This window comes from Gymnodraco acuticeps, unplaced genomic scaffold (genome assembly GCF_902827175.1).
Source record: "Gymnodraco acuticeps unplaced genomic scaffold, fGymAcu1.1, whole genome shotgun sequence".
NCBI classification, from domain to species: domain Eukaryota; kingdom Metazoa; phylum Chordata; class Actinopteri; order Perciformes; family Bathydraconidae; genus Gymnodraco; species Gymnodraco acuticeps.
The window spans coordinates 59,884-83,347 of NW_022990032.1; the positions used below are offsets into that span (position 1 = coordinate 59,884).

General features: G+C 41.0%; 2 protein-coding genes across 2 annotated transcripts; both read left to right on the plus strand.

Annotated features, from left to right (window-relative positions):
* Window positions 1–1,467: 1,467 nt before the first annotated feature.
* LOC117545322 (zinc finger and SCAN domain-containing protein 2-like) lies at window positions 1,468–13,400 on the plus strand. The gene is made up of 2 exons (XM_034215049.1): window positions 1,468–1,937; window positions 11,965–13,400. Exons 1-2 carry the CDS (start codon window positions 1,751–1,753, stop codon window positions 13,146–13,148), a joined length of 1,371 nt encoding a protein of 456 aa, XP_034070940.1. The 5' UTR covers window positions 1,468–1,750; the 3' UTR covers window positions 13,149–13,400.
* Window positions 13,401–18,336: 4,936 nt separating this feature from the next.
* LOC117545327 (gastrula zinc finger protein XlCGF17.1-like) lies at window positions 18,337–19,756 on the plus strand. The gene has a single exon (XM_034215055.1). It carries the CDS (start codon window positions 18,353–18,355, stop codon window positions 19,403–19,405), a length of 1,053 nt encoding a protein of 350 aa, XP_034070946.1. The 5' UTR covers window positions 18,337–18,352; the 3' UTR covers window positions 19,406–19,756.
* The last annotated feature ends 3,708 nt before the right edge of the window (window positions 19,757–23,464 follow it).

Sequence of the window (23,464 nt, forward strand, 5' to 3'; positions counted from 1 at the left end):
CTCTCTTCTCTCTTCTCTCCTCTCTTCTCTTCTCTCTTCTCTCTTCTCTCCTCTCTTCTCTCCTCTCTTCTCTCTTCTCTCTCCTCTCTTCTCTCTCCTCTCTCTCTCTCTCCCTCTTCTCCCTTCTCTCTCTCCCTCTCTCTCTCAATGTTGGTGCGCAAATGCGCCTTTTTTCAAATGACCCAGTGCTCTTTTTTTGGCACTGGGTCATCAGTTATGTGCAGCCCTGAATATAAACACCTGTGTAATGGAACACGATGATGTCATCACTCCAGCTGCCATGCAGCAGACTTCAACAGTCCAGCTGTGAAGACGATTCAGGACAGTCTTGAGATTTCTCCAAATGCCGTTGCCATGGCAACACAATGCTCCCTTGAAACACGGTTCTCATAACTTCAGTGAAAATACTCCAAACAGCCCAGAACTTCACAGGTTTGATAACGATGCAGCCATCAATGCATCTAAGCATAGTATGGGGTGTCATCAAATGTCGTCGCCATGGCGACAGACCACTCGCCATGAAACACGATGTCGCTATAAGTCCAATGGACACGGTCCAATCGTCCCCCAATCTTCACTTGTATATCACCGGTCCATGCCTCAACAGCTCTACGCCAAATCTGAGATCTCACCATATGCCGTTTCCATGGAAACGCATCCCTCGCCATAAAATATGATGTGACTATAACTCCTAAGCAAATGTTCAAAGAGTGCTCAAACTTCACATGTGTGCTAACAGTCCAGCCGTGAAGACATCTACGTGAATGTTTTGAGATTTTTTCAAATGCCGTTGCCATGGCAACACAATGCTCACCATGAAACACGGTTTTCTCATACCTTCAGTGAAAATACTCGAAATGGCCCAAAACTTCACAGGTTTGGTAACAATGCAGCCATCAACACATCTAAGAGTATTATGGGATGTCATCAAATGCCGTTGCCGTTGATCATTCACCATCAAGTTAGTTCAAAAGTTTCCCAAGCCTTTTTACTTTCTTTTCTCATCTTAATACAAATTCATTCACTACTACTTACATCTGATATTTAACTCCTTCAGCCTATTTTCAGCTGCATAACCCATTCAACTATTACATTATTCAGCTATTTCAGGACATCAAGGCTATACATGTTGTTGTTTATACCTTTTTTAAACTTTTTCTTTTAAATATTAAGCTTTTTCTGCATTTGTTTAGCTAAAAGCAGCTACCATTCAGCTAATAACATATTCAGCTTTTTCTGCATTTTCAGCTAAATTCAGCCATAAATGTTCACTGTTTACAGCATTCGCACGCATTTTCTGCAGGAAATGCATTTTCTGCAGGAAATGCATTTTCTAGTTCCACAAGTGATGATAGGATGATAATGGTGATACACACTCTGTACAATAGGTGGCGGTATGCACCTTAAAGTTGTTTCCAATCTGCCTTTAAATCGAGAGAAGAAGAAGAAGTGGGTCACCGGAAATGATGGTCTCGCTCTTTCTAATGGAACCAGATCGCGTCTCGTGGCTTCTCTCGTGTGTTCTCTCGCTACATCCATGGTTCTCTCTCGGTGTTCCTGAGGAAGTGTGTGTGAGCAGCTGATCCATTTATCGTCTGTGTGTCTGAATGAACCTCTGACTTTGTGCTCTTTCTTCTGAAGCCTCTAGCTCGGACTCTAGAAGCTAGCTTAGCCTGCTAGCTTAGCATGCTAGCTGGTAACACGCTAGCAACACAGAGTGAGAGAAACGGGAAGTGGTGATTTAGTAAACATGAGTGTTGTGCTGCTCTCGTTGGTGAAGCAGCGACTCACTGCGGCTGCTGAAGACATCTTTGTTCTGTTTGAAAGAACGATAGCAAAGTACGAGGAGGAACTGTCTCGTTCAAAACAGGAGAACGAGAGACACCGGAAACTACTGGACGCTGTTTTACAGCCTCAGCTTCAGATCCACAGAGCAGGTCTGTTCCCTCTTTATTCACTCTCTCTCACTCTTTAGACTCTGTATTAACTCGTTAGACTCTTAACCTGTTAAACCCAGAGCCTGTTTTTCAGGTTTCAGGCTCGAAAATGACATTCCCAGAACAAATGACTTTAACTTCACTTCTAAAAGGTTTATATGAATAATTGTTGTTATCAAAGCAAGGTTACATCTGTGAGTTGGATGTAGAAGTGTCAGAATCAATATAGATGTTTCTGTGTCAGAGTAAATTCAGATGGAACATAGCAAAAAAATGTAAATTCCTGTCTCCGCCTAAAGAAAACCCATTACTTATAGTGAAGACCAACCTTGAATGATGGGTTAGTAGCCTAAAAGCTTTAGGAATCCAAAGTATAACATATAATAAGTACCCTGTATCAAGATTGAGGCAAAACAAGTGATATTTGACCTTTTTAGAGAGGTTTATGAAAATAAAGTCCAGGCGGAATAAGCTTTGGGCACATTTGGTTCCATCAGTGCCATTTGACCTTTTTCAGGTACCAGACTATACAAATCATTGTATTACATTGAATCATCACTATAGGTATTCATTCCACCCAAAAAAAAAAAAAAAAAAACAACATTTAAAAATATATATTTTTTTGTGTGTGTAGCTGTGTGGGTAAGTGTAGGTGTGTAAGTGTAGCTGTGTGTGTATGTAACTGTACCAACGCGCTATACAATAAAACTACACTGTAGGTCATTGTGTGTAGGTGTACTTGCACAATAAAAAAACGGAAACATAGGTAACATTTGACTCCAACTGGGGCAGATGTATTTCAAACATTTTACCAACACACTATAGGCATGTAAAAACAAACATTTTACCAACGTACTATACAATAAAACCACACTGTAGGTTTGTAAAAACAACAAATATTTTACCAACACACTATACAATAAAATCACACTATATAAAAACAAGTATTTTTTTTTAAATAAACACTCTCAAAACGTTATACCTACCTGAACTTTATACCTACCTGAATATTCCAGTATTTAGGTCGTGCCACTCCCTGAAACAGTTCTTTTTGACAGTGAAGCACAGAGGGACCTGGCACTTCCTGCAGTACACAGGTGTCTTCACCCTTTTGAGTCCAGCATCTAGGCACCTCCTGCAGTTCTTCCTGACCTTGGTGGCATCTTCTCCATAATACTCGGGCATGTGAGTGGTGGAGGAGGAGGGGGTGGTGGAGGTGCAGGGCCTTCCGCAGGGCCTTCAGCAGGGCCTTCAGCAGGGCCTTCAGCAAACTCCAACAATTCTGCAGCAAGCTGCTCCCTGAAAGTCTTCTGGGTGTGTGGCTTTGTCCTGCTGGGGTCACTCCTCATCTAACAAATGTGGAAAAACAAAGAGATTAGATTAATTCACTGGCTTATACTTATAGGATAATATTGGACTATAAATGAATAATATTACACCAAATAAATAAGTAAACACATGTATATATTCATTCACTGGCCATTCATTTAGAAAATGTAACTCCAAAAAGACAAGTAACACTATTTAGCATTTTGCCTAATCATTCCTGTAGCTTCTTGGCTAAGCTAGCACTGTGACGCAGTTCCACCAAACACATAAGTAATATATAAAAACAGAGAGATGACATACCTTTCCCGTGGTGGAAGTTCAACATCCGAGTCACTACTGTCCGGATCCAGGTCTGGCTGGAGGAGATCTTCATCATCCGACGAAGAGTCATCTGGTATGATCATAGCCCCGCTATCGTCAGCTAGCATCTCTAGCACCTGCTCGGTGGTGAAGCCCTTCTGGCTGCGTAATGCGTAATGGAGCCGGAGCGGGCGTAGTTTATACTACGCAGGATCCTATCTTTGGAACCCATTGGTCGATTTGGGTGATTGACACCTTTTCTGAACCGTTAGAGCCAATAGAATCGAGTGACGGTTAGTAAGTCCCGCTAAACACTTACGTCAAGTAGAGAGAGGTTTGCGTAAACGGCACGTGAGACAGCATTAGCTCGGGACTGCGAAACTTTATACCTACTCTGCTGCCATAAATGTAATGATAGATTATCAGGAATAATTCTAAAGTGACTAAGAGACATTGGATTAACTTTAAGCAGCGTTTTTTCCCCCTTGAACAAGAGCTTTGATCACAAAACAGCAACGGTAAAACATAATCATTGTTATGGTTTTGAAAACTGTTGTTTTTTTTCTTCTCTGTTCTGGCTGCTAGCTCAGTGAGTTTGTGTCCTACAGTGATGATACTTATAACAAAAATAATCTGGAGTATCAGCTTTCAGATGATATGTAGTTTGTGCAGAAAATATTAAGTTTTAAAGATCGTTTTTGCTAGTTAGCACCGGAAGTAGCATCTGCCCGTTTTAGCTAAGGGCTAATGCTAACGCTTCTTGTGAGACTTGTGTTTTGTTTCGGTAAAAATGGTTCGTATCGTCAGTTAGCTGAGATTCTTCTCGTTAATCTGGTATAACACATTAATAGGTTTTTAAATATTAAGATGCCCTGAGACACAGTGTCGTGAAAAAAAAAACCAGGGTCCCCGCCGGCGGGGACCTTCGGGCTTAACAGGTTAATAGCTGTCTCTGCCGCCTGACGCTCTATTTGACACCATGTTCATATTTCTGGAGTAATTATACCGTTTCTTGATGAACATAAATATTGTTTTTCTGGCATCACTTTAACATTTTATGGGGGAAATCTGCATTTTGGTATGAGGGTGCATGCTGAGAGTAAGAGGGTGCAGTGCCCCTGTTACCCAGTTTAGAGAACTTCTGAAGTAATTGGAAACAGGACTCGGAGAGACACGGGGAGAGCAGTAGCTTTGATGGCAAACACTGACGGTTTATTTGGAGTTTCGGCCGGAGAATTCACAAGACGTGTCACGAGCCATGAGTTGACACAACGGATTCTAAACCAATTCTGAGGATCTCTACCCAGACCCATGTATTTAGCTGGTTCTGAGAGAATAATCAACATTGTGCATAACAAGATAAAACCATAACACCTCTATCAGCTGACGCCAACAGGCAGGAACAGGGAAAAAAACACTGAGAGCACAGCAGCCAAGCTACAGGTGCGTGTGCTCAGTGAGGTCAGTACAAACTGATAAACTAGGTCACAGTTATGGGCCTAAGAAAATATTTCCCCAACAATTCTTCCCTTTTTATCAATTTTGATAAACAAAACCTACCCCAATAATACATTTGTTCGGAATCCCTAATAAATTAGATTATTCGGAAAGGGTGTTGGCATTTTGCATATTGTGTGACACGCTACAAAAAAGTACTTGCTGAGATCAAAAACTCTGTTGCAAAATAATGTGGTTTAATGAAAACTGGAATGATCCACTTATTCTCCTTGGACATGCACAATAGCCGCGTTCACACCAAGTACTTTGCAGTACTTAGTTCCCAGCACTTAATTCCCCTATGGAACTAAGAGCCGATCGCGTTCACACCGGAGTACTTTTCCCTGAGGGAAGATTGCGCAAATGAAGCCGCTGACGTCACTTCTTCTTCTGCTTTGGGTTTACTGGCAGGCCGCAAACGACTTCACGGCATATCCTGCCACCCGAAGTCCCGGGCCGGAAGTCCCCGGAGTTGGGGGAGGCTACTGAAGCCTTCCGAGTAAATCGCCAGAATACCGACACCTCCTCATCTCCACCGCTCCCATGTTTTATTTTGTGTTGCCATAAGTTAATCTCTCTGCATTTGTGCGCTGGGCTAATGCTAATAATGCTAATGCGAGGATAATAAAATGGCGGCTCTACAAAACATTTCAGAGTTTTACGGGGCGTGGTTTGCAATTCGCCCAGCCAATCAGAACTGGGGCACTTTTTTCCCCCAGGAGAGTACCACCTCTCAGCAGGCACTAAAAATGGGGGTAAAAGTTCCCTAAGTACTCTTTTTGGTGTGAACGCGACATAAGGGGTACTAACGGAACTAAACGGGAAAAGTACTCCGGTGTGAACGCGCCTATTGTTATATTAATCAAAGCAATCATTTCAACTTGTGGTCAACAAACGACCCTGTGTCACCCTCTCTTCCACACACACCTCACGCAGGTGAACAGCATTATAATGAGTGCCGCCCATATCATGTGACCCAAGCCAACCAATCAATAGTGCTCAAACAAATATCTTATATTAAAGTGGACCTATCATGCTATATTTGAACAATATATTGTAGGGCCATACCTATATAAAGTATATAAATATAGTTTTTTTTAAAAAATACCAAACAGATCCTGCATTTTAGCCATTCCTCATTTCGCTCTATTTGATCTTTTCCAGCCCTGATTTTGCAGGGGCTGATTCTGTGACGTAGCTTTAATGCAAATGAGCTGCAGCTGACCACGCCCCCCTGCAGGAGAGGGGAGCATGCTTTGAGATCAGCTGCTGGGCTCTCAGAAGAGGGGGAGAAAAAGAGATCTCCGTCCTCCGTGTTTTATTCTTATATTATTATATAGAGTCATTATTCATTTGTTTTAATCTCTTAAGCCCCAAGCCTGTTTTTCAGGTTTCAGGCTCGAAAATGATATGCTCAAAACAAAGGACTATAACTTAACTTCTAAAAGGGTTATATGAATAATTTCTTTTATCAAAGCAAGTTCACATCTGTGAGTTGGATGTAGAAGTGTCAGAATCAATAAAGATGTTTCAGTGTCAGAGTAAATCCAGATGGAACATAGTCAAAAAGTGTACATTTTTGTCTCCGCCCAAATAAAACCCATTACTTATAGTGAAAACCACCCTTGAATGATGGGTTAGTAGCCTAAAAGCTTTAGGAATTCAAACTATAACATATAATAAGTACCCTGTATCAAAATCGAGGCAAAACAAGTGAGAATTGACCTTTTTAGAGAGATTTAGCAAAAAAAAGTCCAAGCGGACTAAGCTTTGGGTACATTTGGGTACATTTGGTTCCATCCGTGCCATTTAACCTTTTTCAGGTACCAGACTGTAAAAATCATTGCATAACATTTAATTATCGTGGGCGTGTATGGTGTGTTACTTGCACAATACAAATTAGGAAACGTAGGAAACATTTGACTCCAACTGGAGCAGATTTATAAAAAAAAAATAGCAACACACTAAACAACAAGCATTTTTTGGGTAAAAAAAAACAACTTTATACAAACCCTGAATGTTACAGTATTACTCCAGTAAGTCATGCCATGCCCTGTAACAGTTATTTTTGGTAGTGAAGCACAGAGGGACCTGACACTTCCTGCAGTACACAGGTGTATTCACCCTTCAGTTGTCAGCATCAGAGCACCTCCTGACCTTGGTGGCATCTTCCCCATAATACTCGGGCATCCAGAAGCCATATCCTCATCGCCTTCCTCACTGTGAAAACAAATGTGGACAAAACAAATAGATTAATTCTCTGGCTTGTACTTTCAAAAATGTAACTCAAATCAGAAATAATTTCTCTACAACAACAGCAGAACATCAATTTTGAGTGTGTGAAATAACATTATATCACTCAAAATGTATACCGTGTAAATTATGTGAGACGGGGTTCATATAATCTTTTCAATATTTAATAATATTCCGTCTGTCATATATTTATATATGTATATTGTGTATATACATATTTTGTATGCATGTGTGTGTGTATATATATATATATATATAATATAAGTAATAATTGTAAGTCGCTTTGGATAAAAGCATCAGCTAAATGAAATGTAATACCGTGTTAAATTCAACATGTATATGTCTTGTTTATTTCAACAACAAGAACAAGAAACGGCATCCATCTTCTTTGTTGTTGAGTGTGTGAAAGAACATTATATCACAAGATGGATGCCGTCATGTGATTGTCACGTGTGTGAAATTACTATAGATGAATACACTCTTACACCAAATAAATAACAAAAAGATAAAAACAGATGAATACTCTTACACCAAATAAATAAGTAATAGATACAAACAGACAGATTACCTTTCCGGGGACTGAAGTTCATAATCAGAGTCATTATTGTCCCCTTTATGCTTGACGAGATCACTATCTTCCGACGGAGAGTCCTGAAATACGATGTCCAATGCCTCCTCGACGGACAAAAAAAGTCTTCTTTCTGGCTGCCATTGTTACAATGAAGACAAAGAAAACAAATCCTGCTGTTTTGCTGATCGATCTGCCGTTCTCTGCTCTCCTGTTGCCGCGGGACATGCTATGCTATGCTATGCTATGCGATGCTGCGTAAAAAGAGTGGGCTGTGCGTAAACCAGCTATACTGCCTTTACTTATACTTACGCAAGATCCTATCTCTGGAACCCATTGGTCGATTTGGGTGATTGACACCTTTTTTTAATCGTTAGAGCCAAAAATACAAAATACGTTACCCCTGCGGAGGGGGAGCTATGCGTAAACTGCATCTCCCGCAGCTGAAGCCACGGACTGTTAATCGTTGGACCTACTCTTCTGCCGTGAATGAAAGGATTGATTATCAGTAATCATTTTAAAGTGACAAGAGACATTGGATTAACCCTGAGCAGCGTTTTTATTCCTTTGAACACAACTTTTGATCACAAAACAGCCAAGGTAAGACCTAATTATTGCCATGGATTTGAAAACTGATATTGTTTACTTGCTATGTTCTGGCTGCTAGCTCGGTTAATGTTGTGCCTGTAGTGATGGGGTGTACACCCATGGAATCTGTGGAATCTCAGCTTTCAGAAAATGTGTTTGTGCAGAAAGTATGAATTATAAATGATCGTTTTTGTGAGTTATGAGCAGAAATAGCAATTGCCCGTTTTTGCCATGGGCTCATTTAGAGGCTTCTTGTGAGACTTATTTTTCGAAAAACATTTTTTTTTTTGTATCGTCAGTTAGCCAAGTTTCCTCCGGTCAGATGGGTATGGAATATTAATAGTTTCATGAATGACACTTCAGATATAGCACTGTTGCTACATATATAGCATTTTCGGACCTGAGCTCGTGTCCGTGGGGCTTAAGAGGTTAAAGCTCAATAAATAACAAAGAAGACCTTTGACCAGCACTTTTCTAATTTTGTCTGGAAGATTTAAACTTTAACGGACATGTTGACCGGCGAAAAAAAATCTAACTGAAACTCTGCCGCACGGTCCCCTCGTTCCTTGGAAGAGGCGGAGAGGTGGGTGTTTGTCATCTGCTGGTGGACTAACCGGAGATAATTACAGTGCTGGCCTCGATGGGGAGGGATTGCATTGAATTACAGCTGCAGGAGCAAACGCTTGCCTCGGGTAGGGAGAAAAAAAGCCACAGCGGAGAATAAACAGAAGGGCAACCATGCGCGGGAAGTCTTCTTCTTCGTTGCTGAGACCAGGAGGAAAAATGGTTATTAAAAAGAAAAAATCATAAATTGAAAGATTATTGATTCGAAAATAATATGATACAGTACTATCACGTCTGAGTCTCTGTGTTTCATTAAAGCTCGGCTCTGTGTGTGTGTGGAATGAGCCATTTTGTGTGCGTGCGCGCGAGAGAGCGCACCGGTACCGGAGATCGTTGTTGTTAGCTTCTGGTGCCAGCGAGCTACGCTAACGGATATAAGGAGTCCTCTCCTGTCAGACTGAGAGACTCAGTGAACTAAAGGACTGTCTCAGTGTTTAGATAGTTCACTTTAGTCTAAGTTATCTCAGTGGGTCTCACACGTTTTGGTCACCAGTAATATAAACAATTATTTCCGAGGCACACGTTTATATGATCATTATAGTTATAAAAAAATAAGAGAATAAATGAATAACAGGTATGAAATAATATATGACAGTAACAAAAGAATAAAGTTTAAAAGGAGAGTGATTAGTAAAATATCCATAAAGAAAAAGTAAATCTTTTCACAGTTCTGTTTCATGTGGGTTTTGAGAGATGCTCTCAAAGTGCACCAGATTGATGCATTTAACTTCAATATTTAAAAATAAATCTTCCCGGGGGAGCTTGCCCCCGGACCCCCCTATGTGAGGTCCACACACCACCTATAAAAATAGCACTTTACCCCTGCTTATGCCGTGAGCTGATTATCGAGCCTTCATTGTAACTGTCACACTGTGTATATGCGTGGGGATTGTTGCAGTAGAACATTCCTCTGTAGCGCCCAGTACATTAATGGGAAACCCTAAATGTTTGAGCACCCTCTATGAAACGTCAAGCTACCCCACAGCACCCTCAAAATAAATCTCTGTCACCGCCACTGAGCCTGACTATTTGTGTTGGGGGGGGGCCCGACAGAAAAAGTTTGAGAACCACTGGCTTAACCTGTTTAGCGGGGGCTCTCTGGTTTTTTTTTCTCACGAAACTGTGTCTCAGGGCTTCTTAACATTTAAAAACCTATGATTGTGTTATACCCACGTAACGGGAAGAAACTCAGCTAACTGACGATACGAACAATTTTTACCGAAACAAAACACAAGTGTCACAAGAAGCATCTAAATGAGCCCTGAGCGAAAAAATACTAACACACTTGGCACAGAACTCTAGGTATAAATACCCTTATTACTTATCGGATCTGTACAAACAAGATATCGATTAGCAAGCTGAGATTCCACAGATTCCAGACGTATAAGTATCATCACTGAGATAGAACTCGCGACATGGGAAGCAAAGCAGACATCACACCACGTAACATTACGGAGCATTCACGGGACATCGTCTTACCTTAGCTGTTTTTCTGATCAAAAGTCGTGTTCAATGGCATTAAAACAATAAAAACGCTGCTGAAGGTTAATCCAATGTGTCTGTGTCACTTTGAAATGATTACTGATAATCCATCATTCACTTTATGTCAATAACGGAGTTTTCATATTAGCTGAGTGTATCACAGCTTCCGGTTCCGGGGCATTCTGGCTACGCATCACTCATTCACCAATGGGTAATGTTTAGATGGATTTTAGGAACTTCCCCTCAATTCTATTGGCTCTAACGGTTAAGAAGAGATCTCAATCATCAAAATCGAACGAGGGGGGCCAGAGATATGGAAAATGCACCCAAATGACCCAGAAGTGGGTTTTCTTTTCTAAATCTCTCTAAAAAGGTCAAATTTCACTTGTTTTATATCAATCTTGATACAGGGTACTTATTATATGTTATAGTTTGGATTCCTAAAGCTTTTAGTCTACTATCCCATCATCCAAGGGTGGTTTTCACGATAAGTACTGTTTTTTTTTTTTGGACGGACACTATCATTTACATTTTTTTACTATTTTCAATCTGAATTTACTTTAAAATAAACAAAATGTATATTGATTGACTTTTCTACATCCAACTCACAGGTTTATCATTAATTTGAGAAAAATAATTATTAATTTACCCCTTTTTAAAAGGGAAGATATAGTCATTTGTTCTGGGAATGTCATTTTCGAGCCTGAGACCTGAAAAACAGGCTCAGGCTTAAAACAGGTTAATGCACAAAGGCAGCAGTTCATCGGCTTATCACGCTGAAATAGAGAGATTTGTGCCGCATTGATGCAGTTATTCACGCTAAAGGAGGTCCAAACAAGTACTGAATGCATACACATTAACATGATTTTCAGAAGGACAGCATTTCTATATTAATAAAAAATCAGTTTTTGTATTGGCCTTATGTATTATTAAAATGTTCTGAGATGCTGGATTTTGGCTTTCATTTAATCATCAAGATTAAAACAAATAAACGCTGGAAGATAATTCACTTTGTGTGTGATGAATCTATGTGATGTATACATTTAAACTTTATAAATTGAATTACAGATATAAACTTTTCCATGTTATTTAATTTATTGAGATGCACCTGTATGAGTCCAAGTACAGGTTTAGCGAGGCGGTGAGAGATGCTAAACGACTACTCTGAGAAACCCCAACACCAGTTCTCAGCCAACGACTCTGCAGACAGGTCACAAACTATAAGGCTACGGCCTCACACTCCGTGAACGGCCGACCGATCTGGAAAATTATTTAAAATAAGGAATGGATAAGGGCTGCAAAGTTAAAGAAGTGTTAATCGTGGTTAGATTTTAAATTCTAATACTCTACAGTTTTCTCTGAATATGTGTTTCCTGTTTCCTGCAGACGTCCAGCAGCTGGTGGTGGTTGAAGAAGAGGTTCCCCCTGAGCAGCAGGAGTGGAGCTCCAGTCTGGACCAGGAGGACCCAGAGCCCCCCCCACACATTAAAGAGGAACAGGAGGAACTCTGGAGCAGTCAGGAGGGAGAGCAGCTTCAAGGGCTGGAGGAGGCTGATATCACCAAGTCCACATTCACTCCTGTCCCTGTAAAGAGTGAAGATGATGAAGAGAAACCTCAGTCCTCTCAGCTTCATCAAAGACAAACTGAACACCTGGAAACAGAAGCTGATGGAGAAGACTGTGGAGGACCAGAACCAGCCAGGAACTCAGATCCAGAGAGACATTTACAACCAGAGACTGAGGACAACCCTGGAGACTCTTCTGAACCTGACAATGAAAACTCTTCTGAACCTGACACTGAAGACAGTGCTGATTTGAAGGAGACCAGAGAACCAGGTTCAAACTCTCAGAAAAATAAACAAAACCCTGTCAGTGATTCAAGACGTAGTGCAGGAGAAAAACCATTTGGCTGCTCTTTGTGTGAGAAAACATTTACACAGAGAGGAAATTTAAATCGGCACATGAGAACCCACACAGGAGAGAAAACATTTGGCTGCTCTTTGTGTGGGAAAGAAATTTGCAGCAAGTCAAATCTAAAAGTACACATGAGAATCCACACAAGAGAGAAACCATTCAGCTGCTCAATTTGTAAGAAATCTTTTGCACACAGAGGAGATTTAAAGAAACACATGAGAGTCCACACAGGAGAGAAACCATTCAGCTGCTCAATTTGTAAGAAATATTTTGCACACAGAGGAAATTTAAAGAAACACATGAGAGTCCACACAGGAGAGAAACCATTCAGCTGCTCAATTTGTAAGACATATTTTGCACACAGAGGAAATTTAAAGAAACACATGAGAATCCACACAGGAGAGAAACCATTCAGTTGCTCAGTCTGTGAGACATCTTTTGCACAGATAGCAGATTTAAAGAAACACATGATAATCCACACAGGAGAGAAACCATTCAGCTGCAGTGTTTGTGACAAAAGATTCACCCGGAGATATCTGGTCAAAATCCATAAGTGTATTGGTCGTCAGTCCCCACAGCTTCATCAAACTCAAACTGAGGAGAACAGAGAGGCAGAGCCTCCAGCCAGCAGCTCAGCTGAACACATGGAAACATAAGCTGATGGTGAGGACTGTGGAGGACCAGAACAAGCCAGGAACTCAAATCCAGAGAGACATTTTCAACCAGATACTGAGGACAACTCTGGAGACTCTTCAGAACCTGAGACTGAAGACAGTGATTATTATTAGGTTTAAACTCTTTGAGTTTGTCCCAGTAAGTGTGTATAACGTGATACCTGCTCTGAGTGTGATAAAACATCATTGCTCTAAGTCGAGTCTGAATGTGCATTAAAACAAATATTAAGCACAGAAACAAGTCCATTGTGCTCAAATTAGACCCTCCAGAAAAACGCGATAAATTTACCGCATAATCAGCAAAATGGCGCAAATTTTTAAAAGGCCACACAAAGTTGAGAGAAAAAAAAGTTAACTCGTCTTGACGTGAAGTGATGATGATGACGCGACGTCATCAGCTTGCGCATCACAGAAGGTAAACAACACCGTAGAGTGAACGTGTGGAGCTCACACGAGAGAGAAAACACCAAGATGAAAAAATCTAATCCATCTCATGACGAACATTTCTGCTAAAGACCGGGCAAAGCAGTACCCCGATGTCTTGCACGAAAGTGGGGGGAAACTATTCTGCACCCTGTGCAACTGTGTGTTGGAGCATAAGAGAACATTGACGGTTAGGGTTGGGTATCGTTTGAATTTCCACGATTCTGATTCCGATTCTACTTTTCGATTCCGGTTCTTAACGGTTCTCAATTCCGATTCTTTGAGGGGCAGGGTAAAAAAATAATACATGCTTCTTCCACCAAAACAATTACATTTATTCGAGAAACTTTTACACAGGTTAGTTTACAGTAATATTCACATTAATCAGTCTGTTTATATTCACTACTATGTAACTGTAACCTGAGAACCACTGAAGCTACAACAGTCCAACTTTTAAAGGAACCCCCCCCCCCCCCCCCCCCCCCCCATTTAAAAACAGTTCTTGTTGAGAAAAACAAGCATATCTGCCTTCTCAGGCATACCGGGAAGAAATGTTTGAACATTTTAAAGTAAAATGCTTCAATCTGGTGCACTTTAAGCAGAATGATTAGAGACTAGATCTAGGGGGTACAACTCTAAACACCCATATGAAAAAGATCGGTTTACATTTTAATAATTAAATAAGTATGTGAGCATAACCAATAACCTACCATAGCCAATAACAAATACATGTAACGTGTTTTATTTTTGTTCATTCATATCTTATTTTACTATTTTATTTATGCATATTTTTGTATCTCTCCAGTTTAAAACCATATGTCTGGTTTACTGTCCTATAGTATACATTGGAATGATTTCAAACCTGTTTTATCCCAATAATTATAAAGGAGTGCCTTGGAAATATGTGTTTACGTAAATTGTGATCAAAACGTTTGAGACCCACTGAGATAACTTAAGGCCCTGACACACCAGGCCGATTTCGGCTGTTTTCGTAAGTCGGGAGAGGAAGCGTGTCCTGTCGCCCAAACTCAATTTGGTGTGTCTCACACCGTCGACCGTGACACGCCTTATTTGGACTGCCAGACCCGATGCATGGCCGATTCAACATGTTGAATCGGCCATGCATTGGGTCTGGCAGTCGGACCAAACAATCACTCTGATTGGCTGTTCAGCTAGCGAATCAGTGCATGAGAAGCGAAACAGAAGTGAGGGACGTAAACAAACGATTTAAGAAGGCACACACAGACTGATATTCATTTTCATCTCATCATGGCGATCTGGAATGACGGAAACGAAGACCTGCTCATCACATTGATCCAGGAGAGGCCAGCTCTGTACGACATCACAGAGAAAAAGTACTCGAACCGAGTAGTGAAAACTGGACTCTGGCGAGAGATTGAAACGCAACTTGGTTTCTCGGGTAAGATTATCTTTTTCATCAATTGAGCTCTTTAGCAGATAGTGTTGGCTTTTTATTGTTTGTCAGCGTACAGTGACGTTAACGTGAAATGTAATTTGTTATTTCAACCTTGTGTTTTGTTGTTATCTTGTTGCTAGCTGTTGCTAGCTGTGCAGTTTGGCACTGCATATAGATATGAATTGGACATGCTAACTAGCCACAATGCTTACATCGTTTATTTGTGTGCTTCAGAGAAAGAGCTGAGGAAGAAGTGGGATTCTCTGCGAACCCAGTACACCCGGTACAGGAGACTTGCCCCTTCGGGTAGTTGTGGAGCACCAAAGACGGGCAGACAGCAGTGGATCATAACCAGTGTTGAGATCATAGTATGAAGTGAATACTTAAAAACGAAAGTTAATTATAAATCATATATGATCAATCATATTCTTGTATAAACCTATAATGAGAATGCTTCTTGACGGTTTTTGAATATGTATGTATGCTTACAATTTGTTCTGTTGCTATTTGATAACTTTGCCTTTTGAAAAGAGGGTGTTGTGAGTTTTCATAGTATGTTTAATACTTAAAACGAAAGTTAGTTATAATCAATTATATTTTTGTATAACCCACAATGAAAAATACTTCATATTTTAGGTTTTTCTATAGTTACAGTATAAACAAAACAAAGTGGTTTGTTTAGGTTGAGTGTGTAAGGTCTATTATTCATGGGTGTCTCTGATAAGAGAGTAGGCCGTTTTCTCCCTCTCCTCTGGCAGCAGTTCACAGGGAGGGGGGCTCCAGGCTTAAGGAGAAACACATTAGAGGCCTCAAAAAGGGGTCAAGTCCTTTTTACACTAACATAGGAAGGTGTGTCTTATGCCATAAGCTATGGAACATGTCGGGTCATGTTCAGCCCTGTACAGTAGAAGCCATGCCCAGTTTTCCACAAATTGGGTGTAGAGGAGGAGTTTGTTTTTTTGGGTTTTCGTTCCGGTTTTTTGAGCATAAAGAGACTGGTTTTTTTGAGAGAGCGCGAGAGAGAGGGGGGGAAACCCCTGGTAGACTCTCTCCCGGTAGGCTTTGTCCTTCAGAGCTGGGTTAATAGCTCTCGGTAAGGTCCTCACACACGTGGTAAATATCTCTCGAATGTCTTGGTTGTTGGCTGAGTGGAATGATTTGATGAGAGATGTGTTTGTGAATATTATAACCCGCGACCTGTGAGGAATCTTCCTCCGAAATATTGGCGGATAGGAGTGTGTTTTTGAATGTTAGTACCCGCCATCTGTGTCGGAAAAAAGGTATGAAACTGAATTGATTTGGTAAATGAAAAGTTGAATGCGCTTTTTATTGTCACCGGTCTTTTTATGAGGAAATACCTCTAAATTCTATCGGGAGATTTTAAAATGTCACAACTGAATTGGGCAGTTGAAATTAAAACATTTTGGTAATAAACCTAAGACTGTGAATTCAAGTTTCATATTTGAACATGATCACAGCACCATTTTTTTAGTATGATTATAATGTTGTAAAGAGAGAAGGTAAAAACCCTGTATTAGTTTGGACCTATTTTTCTTCAAATAAACTGATCCCACCTTTTGGACTGGGATAACTTAAAAGACAAACGCTAAAGGAGGTCCAAACAAGTACTAAATGCATACACATTAACTTGATTTTCAGAAGGACAGGATTTCTATATTAATAAAAAATCAGTTTTTGTATTGGTCTTATGTATTATTAAAATGTTCTGAGATGCTGGATTTTGGCTTTCATTTAATCAAGATTAAAACAAATAAACGCTGGAAAATAATTCACTTTGTGTGTGATGAATCTATGTGATGTAGGGATGCTCCGATCGATCGGTCACCGATCGAGATCGGTCGATACTCACTCTCCACCGATCGGTGCTCTCTAAACATGCCGATTGCGAGAGCCGATCGCAAGACGTAAAATACATGACACTTTTCTCTGTGTGCGGCAAAACAAGCTCGCCAAAATGGCTTCACCGGTCTGGCATTATTTTAATGTGTCCGAAAAAGCCAGTAAAATAGCGGTATGCAACGTGTGTGAAGCAGAAATCCTGCAGCTCCACCCGCTGGACCGGTAAGCGGAGCGAAACACACAAGAGTTAGACCTAACACACTTAGTTATTTTATCTACCTCTGGAACAAGCTAAACTAGGCATTATAAATATATGTATTCTTCACTGTCGGGTCACTCATTACCAGTGTTGTGCTAGTTACTGAAAACCAGTAACTAGTTACCATTACTAGTTACTTCATTGCAAAAGTAACTCAGTTACTTTACTAGTTTACATTTACAAAAAGTAATGCGTTACTGTGAAAAGTAACGTTTTAGTTACTTCTAAAAAGGGCTCCCATTAATGCCCTTATAGCCTTCCTTTCAGTACTGTTATTGCATTGGAGAATAATACAATCTGTTGATCAACTTGACATGCCTTATATGCAATCTGGATTGCATCGATATTAGCTGGCTTTCCATTTTTGTATATTCTTTCTCCAGGTAGTTGGAAAAAGTTTTCCGTCCCATATGCCGTGTGCCGCCCGGACATGCTATCATGCTAACTAGCTCCCTGAAAGCGGGTGACTCCACTGTAGCAATAGCCTGCATGTGTTCTACAACATACCGTGCAATGGCTTTATCGACTTTTCCCTGGCCAGCAGTCCCTTGGTTAAAATCCAGCCGTTGTTGCTTAGGTGGAGGTGGAGTGGCGTCGGCTGAGTCTCTGTGGTCTTAGCTACTAGCTTCGTCCCAGCATGTTGTTTTTGCAGATGTTTTAAGAGATTTGAATTACTGGTTTGGGCAGTAGATAGGATCTTTGACCCGCCAAGACACAACTTACATTTAACAGAAACGTTCTTTTCTTTGTGCTCGACAAAAGTGAAATAGTGAGAATATCTCCAGGTGGAGAAACTAGACTTGAGCTCCGCTCCGATGTATACATTTAAACTTTGTAAATTGAATTACTGATATAAACTCACTTTTCCATGTTATTTAATTTATTGAGATGCACCTGTATGAGTCCAAGTACAGGTTTAGCGAGGCGGTGAGAGATGCTAAACAACTACTCTGAGAAACTCCAACACCAGTTCTCAGCTAACGACTCTGCAGACAGGTCACAAACTATAAGGCTAAGGCCTCACACTCTGTGAACGGCCGACCGATCTGGAAAAGCATTTAAAATAAAGAATGGATAAGGGCTGCAAAGTTAAAGAAGTGTTAATCGTGGTTAGATTTTAAATTCTAATACTATACAGTTTTCTCTGAATATGGGTTTCCTGTTTCCTGCAGACGTCCAGCAGCTGGTGGTGGTGGTTAAAGAAGAGGTTCCCCCTGAGCAGCAGGAATGGAGCTCCAGTCTGGACCAGGAGGACCCAGAGCCCCCCCCCCACACATTAAAGAGGAACAGGAGGAACTCTCGAGCAGTCATGAGGGAGAGCAGCTTCAAGGGCTGGAGGAGGCTGATATCACCAAGTCCACATTCACTCCTGTCCCTGTGAAGAGTGAAGATGATGAAGAGAAACCTCAGTCCTCTCAGCTTCATCAAAGACAAACTGAACACCTGGAAACAGAAGCTGATGGAGAGGACTGTGGAGGACCAGAACCAGCCAGGATCTCAGATCCAGAGAGACATTTACAACCAGAGTCTGAGGACAACCCCGGAGACTCTTCTGAACCTGACACTGAAGACATTGCTGATTTGAAGGAGACCAGAGAACCAGGTTCAAACTCTCAGAAAAATAAACAAAACCCTGTCAGTGATTCAAGACGTAGTGCAGGAGAGAATACATTTGGCTGCTCTTTGTGTGAGAAAACATTTACACACAGAGGAAATTTAAATCGGCACATGAGAACCCACACAGGAGAGAAAACATTTGGCTGCTCTTTGTGTGGGAAAGAAATTCGCAGCAAGTCAAATCTAAAAGTACACATGAGAATCCACACACAAGAGAAACCATTTATCTGCCCAGTATGTAAGAAATATTTTGCACAGAGAGGAGATTTAAAGAAACACATGAGAATCCACACAGGAGAGAAACCATTCAGCTGCTCAATTTGTAAGAAATCTTTTGCAGATAGAGGAGATTTAAAGAAACACACAAGAGTCCACACAGCAGAGAAACCATTCAGCTGCTCAATTTGTAAGAAATATTTTGCACAGAGAGGAGATTTAAAGAAACACATGAGAATCCACACAGGAGAGAAACCATTTATCTGCTCAATTTGTAAGAAATATTTTGCACGGAGAGGAGATTTAAAGGAACACATGAGAATCCACACAGGAGAGAAACCATTCAGCTGCAGAGTTTGTAACAAAAGATTCACCCAGAGATCTCGGGTCAAAATCCATAAGTGTGTTGGTTGTCAGTACTCTCAGCTTCATCAAAACTTAAACTGAGGAGAACAGAGAGGCAGAGCCTCCAGCCAGCAGCTCAGCTGAACACCTGGAAACAGACGCTGATGGAGAGGACTGTGGAGGACCAGAACCAGCCAGGAACTCAGATCCAGAGACACATTTACAGCCAGACTGAGGACAACCCTGGAGACTCTTCAGAACCTGACACTGAAGACAGGGCTGATTGGATGGAGAACAGAGAACCAGGCTCAAATTCTCAGACAAATAAACAAGACCCTGTCAGTAGGCTTGTTTGAGACAAGCGAGACCTGCGCAGACCTGCGCAATTTCGATCAACGTCTTGCTAGTGCGTTGCATGATGGTTAGTCATTTTGTCCGACTTGCTCTGGAGGCTCGCCTACATGAGACGTTGAAATCTCGCGGGACAAAGACGCCCGCAGCCTTGAGAGCGAGGCGCGGCGAGGCGGCGCAGTTCCTCTCCACGGGCTGCGGAAGTGAAATGCTTGATGGGAAACGTCTCGCTGGTATCTCGAGCTGAGCGCTCATTGGTGGTTTTTTCCACGTTCTGCTGATGAAACTCTCCAATTGGCTTGGCAAAAGTTTGTTGTTGTTTTGTGTCCGTTTTACGTCGCCACTTCCATTCACATTTTTCATCATTGTTCCACAATATTTATCATCATTAAATTAATATCCATATATTTTATACTATACTTGCACTGCTTACCGTTTTCATACTTTATATATCTTAGCATATTCATACACACTGTTTATACTGCTCTCAGGCTGCTGTGTATATCTAGTGTATTCATACCCCTCACTGTTTATTCATCATTCAATTCATTCTATATTTTATTCTGTAGATTGTGTACATTACTTTTCACTTTACTGCTTGTTGCACCTGGTTAGAAGCTAAACTGCATTTCGTTGTCTCAGTAGGCTACCTGTAATATGTGCAATAACAATAAAGTTGAATCTAATCTTGAGCAGGAACAAATGTATTTACTTAGTACATATCTGACATTAACGATTAAACACGTGTGCATTCTTTATAAATGCAAACCGAGTCAAGCCGACTCCGGAGGTGGCGGTTAGGGCTGTACCCGAATATTCGACTATTCGAATATTCGTTCGTTGGCCAACTATTCGGGTTTTAATTTCTTTATTCGGATATTCGTTTTTTTATTTTGTTTCTATTTATTTTATTTTTTTTCCTTAATATATGCATATATATATAGATATATCAATAAAGGCGAATTGCCATATTCTTATACTATATTTATACTTGAATTGCACTGTTAAAATGCGGAAATATATACAATCTCAGCCTCGCGTTCACTCACAGTCACGAACGCAAACGGCACGCTTCACCACGCTTCACCTCGTTTCACACACCTGAACACAAAATAACGAAGACTTCAGCTGTGTGGGACCATTTTAAATTGGACGACGGTAAGAAGAAGGCAGTGTGCCAAATATGCGACAAGAAACTGGCCTACCACGGTGGCACAACAACTCTGAAAAGTCACCGGATGCTGTAAATACTAGCCTAGCTTAGCTTAGCTGTTGTCAAGTTGCCATGATGAAGCTGCTTTATCCGCCGTTTAAACAGTAACGTTACACATGATAAAATCGTGCACTTACTTTGCTTGGAAAATAGTTACAAGCAAGCAACCGAATTGTTTTTTATATTAGTTTTTCTCTCTTACACAGAATAGCTGAAACTTTAACAAAATAAATAACTCTGTTACCTCTAATCATTAACCCATGTTTGTATAATTATTATTTTTTTAAACCATGCATACAAAAACATTAATCTCAGCAAAGAGAAGAGATGCAATATGCCAGATTATAGCTAATAGCTCATTTCCATCTGTGGTCCTCAGACAGTCCTCCTAATTGTGTTAACTCCGTGTGTTTCTGATAGCATACATAATACCTGACGTGGAAAAGTTACTCGTGGATGGGGCTACAGAGCTACTAGGAAGACAGTCGAAAACGGTGCATTTCTCCGTCTGAAAGTGGTGCACTTTTGCTAAATGTTTAGACAAATTGCTCGTGTTACTGCCCTTACATGCTAAACTCTTATTGCACTTTAGTCCACGAGCATCGAGACGGGTAAAGTTTAACCACACCTCGGAGCGCGTTCTCTCCGACATCTCCTCCGTGGAGTGAAAGAAAATGTGGAACACAACATATTACACTGCAACATGTACAAAACAGAGAGGGAAAAACTAAGAGACAGGGTCAGAGAGGCAGGATAGAGAGTGGAGCCTGATGGGGACACTGGGGACAGACAGATTCAGTGACTTACTCAATACTGCAATCCCCTCAGGAGCAATTTGGGGTGAAGTGTCTCAGGGACACAACGACATGCTGACTGCAGTGGGATTTGAACCTGTGATCCCCTGATCCGAACACCAACGCTCTAATAATCCACTGCGCCACAGCCTCCGCTGGTATAATTCCACAAGTGGTGATAGGATGATATGGTGATACACACTCTGTACAATAGGTGGCGGTATGCACCTTAAAGTTGTTTGCAGTCCGCCTTTAAATCAAGAGAAGAAGAAGAAGGGATGCACCGGAAGTGATGGTCTCGCTCTTTCTAATGGAACCAGATCGCAGGAGAACGAGAGACACCGGAAACTACTGGACGCTGTTTTACAGCCTCAGCTTCAGATCCACAGAGCAGGTCTGTTCCCTCTTTATTCACTCTCTCTCACTCTTTAGACTCTGTATTAACTCTATAGACTCTTAATAGCTGTCTCTGATGCTCTATTTGTGTGTGTGTGTGTGTGTGTGTGTGTGTGTGTGTGTGTGTGTGTGTGTGTGTGTGTGTGTGTGTGTGTGTGTGTGTGTGTGTGTGTGTGTGTGTGTGTGTGTGTGTGTGTGTGTGTGTGTGTGTGTGTGTGTGTGTGTGTGTGTGTGTGTGTGTGTGTGTGTGTGTGTGTGTGTGTGTGTGTGTGTGTGTGTGTGTGTGTGTGTGTGTGTGTGTGTGTGTGTGTGTGTGTGTGTGTGTGTGTGTGTGTGTGTGTGTGTGTGTGTGTGTGTGTGTGTGTGTGTGTGTGTGTGTGTGTGTGTGTGTGTGTGTGTGTGTGTGTGTGTGTGTGTGTGTGTGTGTGTGTGTGTGTGTGTGTGTGTGTGTGTGTGTGTGTGTGTGTGTGTGTGTGTGTGTGTGTGTGTGTGTGTGTGTGTGTGTGTGTGTGTGTGTGTGTGTGTGTGTGTGGTGTGTGTGTGTGTGTGTGTGTGTGTGTGTGTGTGGTGTGTGTGTGTGTGTGTGTGTGTGTGTGTGTGTGTGTGTGTGTGTGTGTAGGGCTGCCAAGTTTCAGTAAAAAGTAGGAGTGAGACTTTCGGGGGAAGATGCGTTTTTGTTGCCTTTTTTAACGTTGATTTAGAGGAATATCTCAATTTAAATGAACATTAAGACTGTTGTGATGTCTTCACCCCCTTGCCAGCTGCTCTCCCTGCACTGTTGGCCTCCTCATGCTTATATAGTGTTAATAATTGACCAGCACAAGTAGAAATGAAAACAATTGTAACAAATAAAAGTTTGACAAATAAAATACATTTATTTATAAAATGTCAATATAAAGAAAACATAGCAGCCTTTTAAGAACCAATAGCAGCCTTTTCCTTTAGTGCATTTTTTTTTTAAGAGTAACAAAATTAGAACCAGAATAATATATATATATATAATATATATATTATAAATAAATAAAGTGCATGTCTTTGTTTGTGTGTTTTGGTTTACATGACATGTCTCATGTTGTAGGTGTTGATGCCTTGATGACAGAGGGAGGGAGCTCCCATTTGAAACACTGTGGCTCAAGGTTTGCCATCTTCACAGTCATGATGGATGACAGAGTTCCATCAAGAGCCAAACAGTTTTTCGGGTTTTGTTCAGTCCCACCACAGAGAACACTCGTTCAGCATCAGCATTTGAATGTGGAAGTACCAACACCAACTTGGTAATACGGGAGAGCCTCCCAAATCTGCTCATACCGGTCACCTTTGAAAAATGTAGGAAGCCTAATTACTCTCAAGTATTTTTGTATAGAATTAAGTTGATTACGTCAATGGGTATTTCAAAGGGTGCAGAAT